The sequence below is a fragment of the Pseudorca crassidens genome, chromosome 20, assembly GCF_039906515.1.
Source record: "Pseudorca crassidens isolate mPseCra1 chromosome 20, mPseCra1.hap1, whole genome shotgun sequence".
Classification (NCBI taxonomy): Eukaryota; Metazoa; Chordata; class Mammalia; order Artiodactyla; family Delphinidae; genus Pseudorca; species Pseudorca crassidens.
This window is the reverse complement of record NC_090315.1, coordinates 58,015,783-58,027,888: the sequence shown is the minus strand read 5'-3', so window position 1 is coordinate 58,027,888 and position 12,106 is coordinate 58,015,783. Positions and strand designations below refer to the sequence as shown.

The 12,106-nt window shown below is 48.2% G+C and overlaps 1 protein-coding gene across 3 annotated transcripts in view; it reads left to right on the top strand.

The window, feature by feature from the left end:
- Positions 1-4,958, top strand: part of MBTPS1 (membrane bound transcription factor peptidase, site 1) — a 37,962-nt gene extending 33,004 nt beyond the window's left edge. Inside the window, exons 21-23 of one of the 3 annotated variants that reach the window (XM_067719957.1) lie at positions 2,839-2,969; positions 4,149-4,362; positions 4,735-4,958. In XM_067719957.1, the coding sequence (XP_067576058.1) occupies positions 2,839-2,969; positions 4,149-4,345 (328 nt within the window). In that variant the 3' untranslated portion in view covers positions 4,346-4,362; positions 4,735-4,958. Of the gene's footprint in view, positions 1-2,768; positions 2,970-4,148 lie in introns of those variants that run through there. The other 2 variants (XM_067719956.1, XM_067719959.1) reach the window with 2 other exon arrangements.
- The last annotated feature ends 7,148 nt before the right edge of the window (positions 4,959-12,106 follow it).

Genomic DNA, 12,106 nt, shown 5'->3' with positions numbered 1-12,106 from the left:
GGTGTTGATTCTGGGATACAGACAGGGTCTTACTGTGTCACACCCAGGGGCAGAGACTTCAGGAGTAGATCTGGGTTCTGGCCTGTCGCCGGGCCCGGGGTTGCGTCTGTGCCCTCACCCTGGGCTGAGTGTCGTCCCTGGTAAAGTGACTTCTTAACCATGACAGATGTTGATCTGCCTGCTTCTCCATCTGTCAAGCTCAGCCTCTTCATTTCTGTCGTTTCCTTTCAGAAGCCAAAAATTGAGCGACCCCTGCTGTTTCTCTGTTGGGGCAGAAGAGCCAGCGCAGGCCGCTGGTTCCAGGTTTTCTCTAGATCAGTCCCTCTCCCTGTTTCTCTCCTAGGCATGGCTGGCCCCAGCAGGACAATTTCCTGCTCTGGTGAGGAGATTTGAGGTCCTGGTACGTGATGCAGGGGCCCATGTTCTGGGCGTGGCTGTGGGAGCAGTCCCACCCCCACGGCTCCCGCTTCCCTGAGCGACGCCGCGAGCAGCTGTTTCCCCTCACAGGCGGCACGCCTCACGCACGTGGCAGGTTCCCCTTGAGGGGGGCCCCTGCCTCCTCTCCCCCGCCTAGCCTGCCCACTTTGTCTGGGTCTCCGTGTGTACAGGTGTTGGGGTGTGTGTGGCAGGGCATGGGGAGCCACTGTCTACACTGTGAGCCACAAAGAGGGGGCTGCCCGCAGGAGGCCCCGAAGCTTCCTTTGCTTTACTGTCATGAATAGAAGCACTGAGTGCGCCAGTCACTCAGTGAGTGAGGAGCACGACCTCTTCAGAACACGCTCGATGGAAAACAGCATTGTAGATTCATTACGCTCTCTGCTCGTCAGCACTTTTGGTCCTGAAACTTTAATTACTGAGTGCTTTTCCATTTCAGTTACCATGCCATCATTTAAAAATTTCTGATAAGATTCCATTTTTACATCTCATTTATTTATAACGTATCATCATCCTAGTATTCACACCAGACTTCTCCAGCTGTGGTCAGCAGTTCATGCCCAGTGGACAGTGGCTGTTGGCAGAGGTTCCCGAAACCCAGTTATTCTCCACAGTGCTGCTCGGGGCTCTGAGCATAGATAACAGTATCCTTGGTGTCTGCGTGTCCACGTCGAACAACGTGTCAAGTCCCAGCCTGGCCCGTCAAGGATGCTGCTGCTGTGCGGCTCCTAGACTTTGATTTTCACTGTCGCTCTCAAGAATTCCTCCTTAATACACCCACCAGGCTTCACCTTTACCTCACATCTCACATCTTGTTGAAAATTGTTCTCAGTTCTCATCGACCTAGATCTAGGTCTAGATTCTGAATCTCTGAAGCGATGCGAGACAGTGTCAGAGAGCCCTGGGAAGGCTCAGGGTCCGTCAACCCAGTGCTGAGTGCAGGCGTCCACTCCGTTCCTGAAACCAGGACTCATCTCCCAGTGTCGTTCCTGGGCGTCAGGCATCTGTACCCAGAGCAGTTGCAGGAATGTCAGACCTGTAAGGAGCCCCTGGGTGAGGCTAACCTCCTGTCCTCCCATCGGGACATTGTGAAATTCTCAAGTGATAATGTGGTGCGCTGTCACCCCGTCTGCTCAACGAGAAGGGGCCACTGCCAGGTAATTAAATTCCAGAACAGGAAAGCACCGTGAGAATTAACATACAGCCCCATGTATATTCACCTGCAGGGTTATAAAGCTTAAATGTCATTGATTCTGTAACTTAGCATTGTCAGTTTAATTTTCAGACTGATTAAACCTGAAAAGTAAAGTTAAATTACATAAAATAGAACAGGTTATAATACTCGGCATTTTCTGAGCAGTTGCCCGGTTGGACGGGCAAGATAGCAGCTTATCTGCTTCCTGCTTGGAAAACCTCTTCACAGAGCCAGTGTCGGCTTCCTGCTGACCTTCATCCTGATTGCTGATAGAACTGAACTCTTTGCTCTCTCTTGGCCAGAGTGAGAGATGGGCCAGCAATTTCCAAATGAATGAGAAGCGGAAAAATGGCGAATTCATAATTTGCAAGCATATTTCATTCTCTTCCCTGATTTTAGCCACAGCAGTCTTCAGAGTTTCCATTCGCACTCTTTGCTCTAATCTCTGTGTCTTCCCAGGCTGCTCTTGGCAGTATACCAGCCTCTCTTCCTCGGTTACAAGCCGTATTGGCCTGAATAAGTTCTTCTTCCGATCTTAGAATTAGTGATACGAATAATGGTACCATCGTAGCAAGTCCAGTACCTTTCGCAAAGCACGTGTGTTTCCTTTCTCCTCATTGTGGCCCTGCAGGCTAGGCAGATGCTCATCCCTTTATGCCCATGGTTTCTGTCCACGCCTCGGTCACTCGTGCGTCTGCCTTGTTCTGCCTCCCGAGAGGGGTGTCCTTGAGGACCAAGGTGACGGCTGGCCCCTGGCACCAGATCTGCCCCCTCTGCCGCCGTGGTTTGCGTCCGTCAGAGAGCAGTGCCCACGGCTCTGCTGCCTCGCAGTGGAGACCGCGCACCTTCCAGCCGGGCCGTGTCCACTCGCCTGCGTCCGCCGGCTCCTTTCAGAGGTTACGTGTAGTTTTCTCTCCTTCTTCTGGGTGACGTTTCTGGTTGAGGCCAAGGCAAGCTCGAGTTGCTAGTGGTGTAAACCCTCTAGAACTGAATCTTGCGTGTATGGACTTCACTTGACGTTCTTGTCTCGGGGCCTGGAAGTGTGCTGCCAGTTGTGTTTACCTCAGCAGTTGTGTTTAGGTAGACGTAGGTGGGACAGCGTTTCACATTAATGTTTAAATCACTTTCTGTTTCTTAGGGATTGGCTCAGCTTCCTTGGGCCAGTACAGTTGCTTATTTTTATTTTGTTTGAATCCGTTTTCCTGAAGTAATCTTTGGAAACACCAGAAGTTACTCTCCATCGACCTGGACAAGGTGGTGTTACCCAGCTTCCGACCGAATCGCCCTCAAGTGAGACCCTTGTCTCCGGGAGAGAGCGGAGCGTGGGACATCCCTGGAGGTCAGTTCTTCGGCGTTTGACTGCTGGGCTGACTCATACTATGGTTTGTTCAAAAGAGCCTCCCTCTGTCCCCCAGGAGGTGGGCCAGGCCGTTCGTGTCTCTGCCTTCCTGGGACCACGGGGCTCCTGGCTTTCTTCGTGGTACAAATCAACAAGGCCCAAAGCAGACCTAAAGGATTCACTTGCTGTCGTCTCTTAGAAAATTCTACTTGAATTTTCAAGTTAGAATTTCTTTTATGATGTCCGTCTGTCACAGCATGGCCCCTGAACCCTCAACCCAGACGTCTTCACCGATTCTCTGCCCCGGCCCCCCTAGGATGGGACTTCCCTGAGCTGGGATTCTCAGTTAAATGTGGGGTGTCCCTCACCCTAAGTGACATCAAATGGTACCCCCCCCCACCTGCCACATAATGGCTTTGGCCTCACTGGACTGTTGGGGACATCCTTTGTCTGGGATGATTGGACCAAGTCATTCCAGTAGAGTGCGGGCTCCTCTTCTGTTCCGGAAATCCCTGTGCTCTTGCACGAGTTCACAGCTCCCCACGGGCACTTCTCCTGGTGTTAGGAATTGGCCAGGAACTCCAGGGATCAGGAAGGGGTACCCTGGCCCACGTGGTCCAACCCTGGGGACTTTGTGTGCTTACGTCAAGCTCCTGAGGGCCTTGCCTGCAGGTCCCGGGGTGCACTGGTAAAGGTTAGTTCTGGAACCCCGGCGTCGCTCAGTTACAGAGCCGTGTGATAGCACAAACCAGGTTCCTCCGATGGCCACTCTCAGTTCCCGACTACGTGTCCCATCTGCGGGAGTCCTTCCCAGCAGCGGGAGCGTGGCCGGCCGTCCTCACCTTCCCGCCAGGCCTCCTCCCTCTTCCCCCCGTCCAGCTAGTGTAACACCAGCACCTAGACTTGTCCGTCTTCCGTGGTTTTCATGATAACAGAGATAGGGCGCCCCCGTTGCAGATTATCCGCGGCAGCAGAAGGACCACGCTGGCTTCTGAGGGAGCACAGGTGGGGAGGCGGGGCAGAGACCTCACATCCCACCCCCTGCCCCAGGAAGCCCTCGTCTGAGTTTGGATGCACTTCTCTCTCATTCTTTCTCTGGGTCACTACGAGCCCAGCTCACCTTGTAGGCACCGAGGCCACGGCCGTGTGCACTGACCGTCCCCTGCTGTCCTCCTGCAGGGATCATGCCTGGCCGCTACAACCAGGAGGTGGGCCAGACCATTCCCGTCTTCGCCTTCCTGGGAGCCATGGTGGTCCTGGCCTTCTTCGTGGTGCAGATCAACAAGGCCAAGAGCAGGCCAAAGCGGAGGAAGCCCAGGGTGAAGCGCCCACAGCTCGTGCAGCAGGTTCACCCGCCAAAGGCCCCCTCGGTGTGACGTCCGCCCGGCTGGCTGTGAGCGCCAGGGAGCGCCTTCGAGGGTGGCCGCGGCGGGCGGGTGGAGCCGTGGGCTCCCGGGGTCCCCCTGCTCGAAACGCTCTGAGAGCCTGTGCTGAGCGGGCCTCCCCTGGCGCGGAGCGCAGGCTCACGGTGTGTCGTGCGGGGCGCGGGGCCGCGGGAGGGCCCCGCGGGGCAGCCTGGAGTCAGACCTCGCCGGCCACCCGTGCACCAAAGACTCGGACGACTTCTAAAGGCTGTCGGGGAGGAAACGGTTCTGACCAAGCTAGACGTGCTCCATAAAGGCTATTTTCTATATTTATTGTTGGGGAAAAGTCACTTTAAAGACTTGTGCTGTATGGAAGCAAAGCTATTTTTTTTTGTCAACAGAACGCAGTTTTTTACTATTACATCATGAGGAACTACACAGATGCCGTGATCTCCTTTTTGATGAGAGGACAGACTGAGATTTTGACAGAAACTTGCACAAATCTGTGAAACATAGCCCTTCGCTTTATTTTTATAAGTACCAACTGCCATCGTGTTTTGTAATTTGGGTCTTGGTTTCACCATTATTGGTGAAGAAAATTTTCAATAAATACGCATTACCTGTATGAAGCTAAAAAGAAGTGTGTAACGGGCTCTTGCCCACCTGTCCATTTCTCTTTGATGACAACCTGGAATGGCTTCTGAGTCAACCTGTTAAGTATTTTTTTGAGATGTGATTCACGTCCTACAAAATTCTGTTTAAAAGTGTACCGTTCAGTGGTTTTTAGTATATTCCAAGGTTGTGCAACCATCACCGCTGTAATTCCAGAGCATTTTCATCGCCTCCAAAAGAAACCTCCTACCCAGCAGCCAGTCAGCCTCTATTCCCTCCTCCCACAGCCCCAGGCAACCACTGATTTGCTGTCTCTATGAGTTTGCCTAATCTGAACATTTCATAAAAAGGGCGTCGTATAATACACGGCCTGGGCGGACTGGCTGCTCTCGTGGAGTGCGTCTTAGTGATTCATCCATGTTGTAGCTGTCTCCGTACTTCCCTCCTTTCTAGACCTGAATGACACTCCGTCGGATGGATAGGTCTTATTTTGTTAATCCTCACTTGATGGACCACTGAGCTGTTTCCACTTTTTGTCTGTTGTGAATGGTGTGGCTTTGAGCATGCATGTACCGTTTCTAGTGTGGACATAAGTTTTCATTCCTGTTGGGTTGGCACCGCGGAGTAAAACCCTATAGTTTTATTCTTCACTTTCTGAGGAACCGCCAAACTCTTGTTCCAAAGCTGCTTCACCGTTTTACATTCCCACCAGCAGCGTATGAGGGTTCCAGCTTCTCCACATTCTCACCAACAGTTACTGTTACTCATCTTTCTGATGATAGCCCTCTAGTGGGTGTGAAGTGACATCTCATTGTGGTTTGATTTGCATTTCCCTAAAGATAATGATGTTGAGCATCCTTTCATGTGTTCATTGGACATTTTTATGTCTTCTTTGGAGAAATGTCCATTTCGATCCTTTACCCATTTTTTAATTGAGTTGTCTTTTTGTTGACTTGTAAGAGTTCTTCGATAGCTTCCAGATGAAAGTCCCTTATGAGGTACATGACTTACAAATAGTTTCTTTCATTCTGTCTGTTGTCTTTTCACTTTCCTGATGGTATCCTTACAAGCGTAAGAGTTGTTCATTTTGATGAAGTCCTTTTTATGTATGAGGGGCCATTTCTGAGAAAGAAACAGTTGCCTAACCCAAGGCAGCCTGTTAAGTTTTAACCCCTGCCTGTACCGTTTTCTGTCCTCCAAGTGGCCAAACATGAGCTTTCGGATCATAGGTGAGGACAGACTGACCGGAAAGGGCAGAGGGCCTGTGGGATCGGGGTGCTGGTGAGGTCCTGCGAAGAGACAGGCCCAGGCCGGGGGGTGAGGGAGGAGCTGCCAACGCCCAACTCTCTCTGCCACGTGCCACCCTTGGCAGGTCACAGTGGTGAGCTGGCAGCTTGTCACCGCCTTTCGTGGCTGCTGTTGCTTCGAGGACTTTAGAGGAATTGCCGAGGGCCCCTCAGAGCTCTCCCCGTCCCCAGCAGCCCACAGCGTGTCAGCATCTGCAGGCTCACGGTGGTGTGTTGTCCTCAGAGACGGGCTGTAGACCTAAGCGTGGTTTCAACATCTCAGGACGAGGTGCTTGTGCCTCTGGTCTTCCTGCCTGTCCTCCACAGGTGTGGACGGCTCACCACCTGCGCCCAGCACTGTGAAAGCTGGGGTCCAGGGAGTGAGGACACGGCCCTAGTGAGACAGCGGGTCTCGGGGGGCTGGGACTCACCAGAGTGCTCAGGCCACATCTTGGGGATGGCACGTGTTTTGATCTTTCTAGAGAAGCCTACAATCTGGAGAATGTGAAATCTCCCAGTGCTTTTTTTTTTTTTTTTCTTTTTTTAAATATCTTTATTGGAGTATAATCACTTTACAATGTTGTGTTAGTTTCTGCTGTACAACAAAGTGAGTCAGCTGTACATATACATATGTCCCCATATCCCCTCCCTCTTGAGCCTCCCTCCCACCCTCCCTATCCCACCCCTCTAGGGGGTCACAGAGCACCGAGCTGACCTCCCTGTGCTATGCGGTTGCTTCCCACTAGCCATCCATTTTACATTTGGTAGTGTATATATGTCCGTGCCACTCTCTCACTTCATCCCAGCTTCCCCTTCCCCCCTGTGTCCTCAAGTCCATTCTCTACGTCTGCATCTTTATTCCTGCCCTGTCACTAGGTTCATCAGTACCACTTTTTTAGATTCCATATATGTGCGTTAGCATACGGTATTTGTTTTTCTCTTTCTGACTTGCTTCACTCTGTATGACAGACTCTAGGTCCATCCACCTCACTACAGATAACTCAGTTTTGTTCCTTTTTATGGCTGAGTAATATTCCGTTGTATATATGTGCCACATCTTCTTTATCCATTCTTCTGTCGATGGACACTTAGGTTGCTTCCATGTCCTGGCTATTGTAAATACTGCTGCAGTGAACGTTGCGGTACATGTATTTTTTTGAATTGTGGTTTTCTCAGGGTATGTGTCCAGTAGTGGGATTGCTGGGTCATATGGTAGTTCTATTTTTAGTTTTTTAAGGAACCTCCATGCTGTTCTCCATAGTGGCTGTATCAATTTACATTCCCACCAGCAGTGCAGGAGGGTTCCCTTTTCTCCACACCCTCTCCAGCATTCATTGTTTGTAGATTTTTTAATGATGGCCATTCTGACTGGTGTGAGGTGATACCTTATTATGGTTTTGATTTGCATTTCTCTAATGATTAGTGATGTTGAGCATCTTTTCATGTGTGTGTCAGTAATCTGTTTGTCTACTTTGGAGAAATGTCTGTTTAGGTCTTCTGCCCATTTTTGGATTGGGTTGTTTGTTTTTTTGATATTGAGCTGCATGAGCTGCTTGTAAATTTGGGGGATTAATCCTTTGTCAGTTGCTTCTTTTGCTCATATTTTCTCCCATTCTGAGGGTTGTCTTTTCGTCTTGTTTATGGTTTCCTTTGCTGTGCAAAAGCTTTTGAGTTTCATTATGTTCTATTTGTTTATTTTTAATTTTATTTCCATTGCTGTAGGAGGTGGATCAAAAAAGATCTTGCTGTGATTTATGTCATAGAGTGTTCTGCCTATGTTTTCCTTTAAGAGTTTTATACTGTCAGGCTTTACATTTAGGCCTTTAATCCATTTGGAGTTTATTTTTGTGTATGGTGTTAGGGAGTGTTCTAATTTCATTCTTTTACATGTAGCTGTCCAGTTTTCCCAGCACCACTTATTGAAGAGGCTGTCTTTTCTCCATTGTATATTATCAAAAATAAGGTGACCATGTGTGCGTAGGTTTATCTCTGGACTTTCTATCCTGTTCCACTGATCTATATTTCTGTTTTTGTGCCAGTACCATACTGTCTTGATTACTGTAGCTTTGTAGTATAGTCTGAAGTCAGGGAGCCTTATTCCTCCAGCTCCGTTTTTCTTTCTCAAGATTGCTTTGGCTATTCGGGATCTTTTGTGTTTCCATACAAATTGTAAAATTTTTTGTTCTAGTTCTGTAAAACATGCCATTGGTAATTTGATAGGGATTGCATTGAATCTGTAGATCGCTTTGAGTAGTATAATCGTTTTCACAATATTGATTCTTCCAATCCAAGAACATGGTATGTCTTCATCTGTTTGTATTGTCCTTGGTTTTCTTCATCAGTGTCTTATAGTTTTCTGCATACAGGGCTTTTGCCTCCTTAGGTAGGTTTGTTTATTCCTAGGTATTTTATTCTTTTTCTTGCAGTGGTAAATGGGAGTTTCCCTAATTTCTCTTTCTGATGTTTCGTTGTTATTATATAGGAATGCAAGAGATTTCTGTGCATTAATTTTGTATCCTGCTACTTTACCAAATTCATTGATTAGCTCTAGTAGTTTTCTGGTGGCATCTTTAGGATTTTCTATGTATAGTATCGTGTCATCTGCAAATAGTGACAGTTTTACTTCTTCTTTTCCAATTTGTATTCCTTTTATTTCTTTTTCTTCTCTGATTGCTGTGGCTAAAACTTCCAGAACTATGCTGAATGATAGTGGTGAGAGTGGGCACCCTTGTCTTGTTCTGATCTTAGAGGAAATGCTTTTAGTTTTTCACCATTGAGAATGATGTTGGCTGTGAGTTTGCCATATACGGCTTTTATTATGTTGAGGTGGGTTCCCTCTGTGTCCACTTTCTGGAGAGTGTTTATCATAAATAGGTGTTGAATTTTGTCAAACGCTTTTTCTGCATCTATTGAGATTATCCTTCAATTTGTTAATGTGGTGTATCACATTGATTGATTTGCGTATATTGAAGAATCCTTGCGTTCCTGGGATAAACCCCACTTGATCATAATGTATGATCCTTTTAATGTGCTGTTGGAATCTGTTTGCTAGTATTTTGTTGAGGATTTTTGCATCTATGTTCATCAGTGATATTGGCCTGTAGTTTTCTTTTTTTGTGAAACCTTTGTCTGGTTTTGTTATCAGGGTGATGGTGGCCTCGTAGAATGAGTTTGGGAGTGTTCCTCCCTCTTCTGTATTTTGGAAGAGTTTGAGAAGGATAGGTGTTAGCTCTTCTTTAAATGTTTGATAGAATTCGCCTGTGAAGCCATCTGGTCCTGGACTTTAGTTTGTTGGAAGACCTTAAATCACAGTTTCAATTTCAGTGCTTGTGATTGGTCTGTTTATGTTTTCTATTTCTTCCTGGTTCAGTCTTGGGAGGTTGTACTTTGCTAAGAATTTATCCATTTCTTCCAGGTTGTCCATTTTATTGGCATGGAGTTGCTTGTAGTTGTCTCTCATGACCCTTTGTATTTCTGTAGTGTCAGTTGTTACGTCTCCTTTTTCATTTCTAATTCTGTTGATTTGAGTCTTTTCCCTTTTTTTCCTGATGAGTCTGGCTAATGGTTTATCAATTTTGTTTATCTTCTTAAAGAACCAGCCTTTAGCTTTATTGATTTTTGCTATAGTTTCCTTCATTTCCTTTTCATTTATTTCTGATCTGATCTTTATGATTTCTTTCCTTCTGCTAACCTTGGGGTTTTTTTGTTCTTCTTTCTCTCATTGCTTTAGGTGTAAGATTGGGTTGTTTATTTGAGATTTTTCTTGTTTCTTGAGGTGGGTTGTATTGCTATAAACTTCCCTCTTAGAAGTGCTTTTGTTGTATCCCATAGGTTTTGGGTCATCGTGTTTTCATTGTCATTTGTTTGTAGGTATTTTTTGATTTCCTCTTTGATTTCTTCAGTGATCTCTTGGTTGTTTAGTAGCACATTGTTTAGCCTCCATGTGTTTGTGTTTTTTATGTTTTCTTCCCTGTAGTTGATTTCTAGTCTCATTGCCTTGTGCTTGGAAAAGATGCTTGATAAGAATTCAGTTTTCTTAAATTTACTGAGGCTTGATGTGTGACCCAAGATGTGATCTATCCTGGAGAATGTTCCATGTGCACTTGAGAAGAAAGTGTATGCTGTTGTTTTTGGATGGGTTGTCCTATAAATATCAATTAAGTCCATCTGGGCTAATGTGTCATTTAAAGCTTGTCTTTCCTTATTTATTTTCTGTTTGGATGATCTGTCCATTGGTGTAAGTGGGGTGTTAAAGTCCCCCACCATTATTGTGTTACTGTCAATTTCCCCTTTTATGTCTGTTAGCATTTGCCTTATGTATTGAGGTGCTTCTATGTTGGCTGCATAGATATTTACAATCATTATATCTTCTTCTTGGATTGATCCCTTGATCATCATATAATGTCCTTCCTTGTCTCTTGTAGTAGTCTTTATTTTAAAGTCTGTTTTGTCTGACATGAGAATTGCTACTCCAGGTCTCTTTTGATTTCCATTTGCATGGAGTATCTTTTCCATCCCCTCACTTTCAGTCTATGTGTCCGTAGGTCTGAGGTGGGTCTCTTGTAGGCAGCATATAGATGGGTCTTGTTTTTGTATCTGTTCAGTCAGTCTGTGTCTTTTGGTTGAGGCATCTCCCAGTATTGATGTTGGCAAATGACTGAATTAGAGTAATTGTTTGCCAACCAGAGTGTTTCTCCAGCTCCATCGTAAGGCCATCCTAATGCTGCAGCCATGTGGTTGTGAAAGGAGGTTCTAGACCTCAGAGCATTGAGCTGGGCACCTGGTCTCCACATCTCCACATTGGCTGCAGGCTTTGGGTTCGCCTGTCTCTCTGGGGACTTGGATACCTCGTGCCCTAAGGATGGAGCTTGGACCTGGGGTCTCCTGTTCCCACTTGCTGGGAGGACCCCTCGCCCAGCCTTCGAGGTCTGCATCTACACGCGTTACTTGCTTTGGGGACCAGGTCTCCTGCTCCCGTCCCTTCCCCGTGCTGAGGCTGGTCACTGCCCCCCCTGTTCTCCAGAGACCAGCGTCCCCTGTAGCTGGTGCAGCCCCTGGCCCAGCCTCGAGTGCTCTTACAGGAGCCTCGGTGCACACGTGTGTCCTCTGGGTGTGGGCATTTGTAGGGTCATGTAGTTGGGACAGGACGAGGACAGAGATGGACAAGCATGGATCCCCAGGGCACACGTTGAGGCCAGGTCGACACCACAGGAGAGTTGTTAAGGAACTGAGAGCTGTAGGGCCCCGTGGTTCCTGCCGCTGCAGAGGGAGCCCTGCGTGGGGGTCAGGTACAGGTGCCGGCCAGCAGCAGCCCAGTGTGAAGGGAGCATCAGAGCAGCACCAAAGACACAGGACCTGCCTGCCGTGACCAGCTGGGTCACACGTGTGTGGATCCTTTCCTGTCTGCCAGCCAGAACGGTCCCACTGGGAGCTGCCTGCCTTGGGACAGTCAGGGAGGAGGGAGGTGGTGAAGCAGCAGTGAGACCGAGCTGGAGAGAGGGCTTCATTGAGGCGAGCGTACGCAGGAAGGGGATCGGCTCTCCGGAGGACCAGTCGATGGGGTCTGCTGTGTGCTGCCCTGTCCGAGAAGGGAGGCCTTGTCGGGTGTTGCGGTGGGATACCCAGGTCCACCTGCGAGGAACATTCCAGAGAGGGTGTCACCATCCAGGGCTCTGGCTGTAGACTCAGACCGCCTGGGGTCCATCCAGTTCCCACCTGGCCACTTGCTGCCCGTGGGCCTTGTCTGATATCGGACAGCCCCGGGCCGGACACAGAGCCAGTGCTCAGTTATGTCACCTGTCCCAGTGGCGGGTCCCTTCGCGGCGACAGATGTGCCTAAGGCCTACTCACTGCTTCAAAGATCCCCTTTCATGCC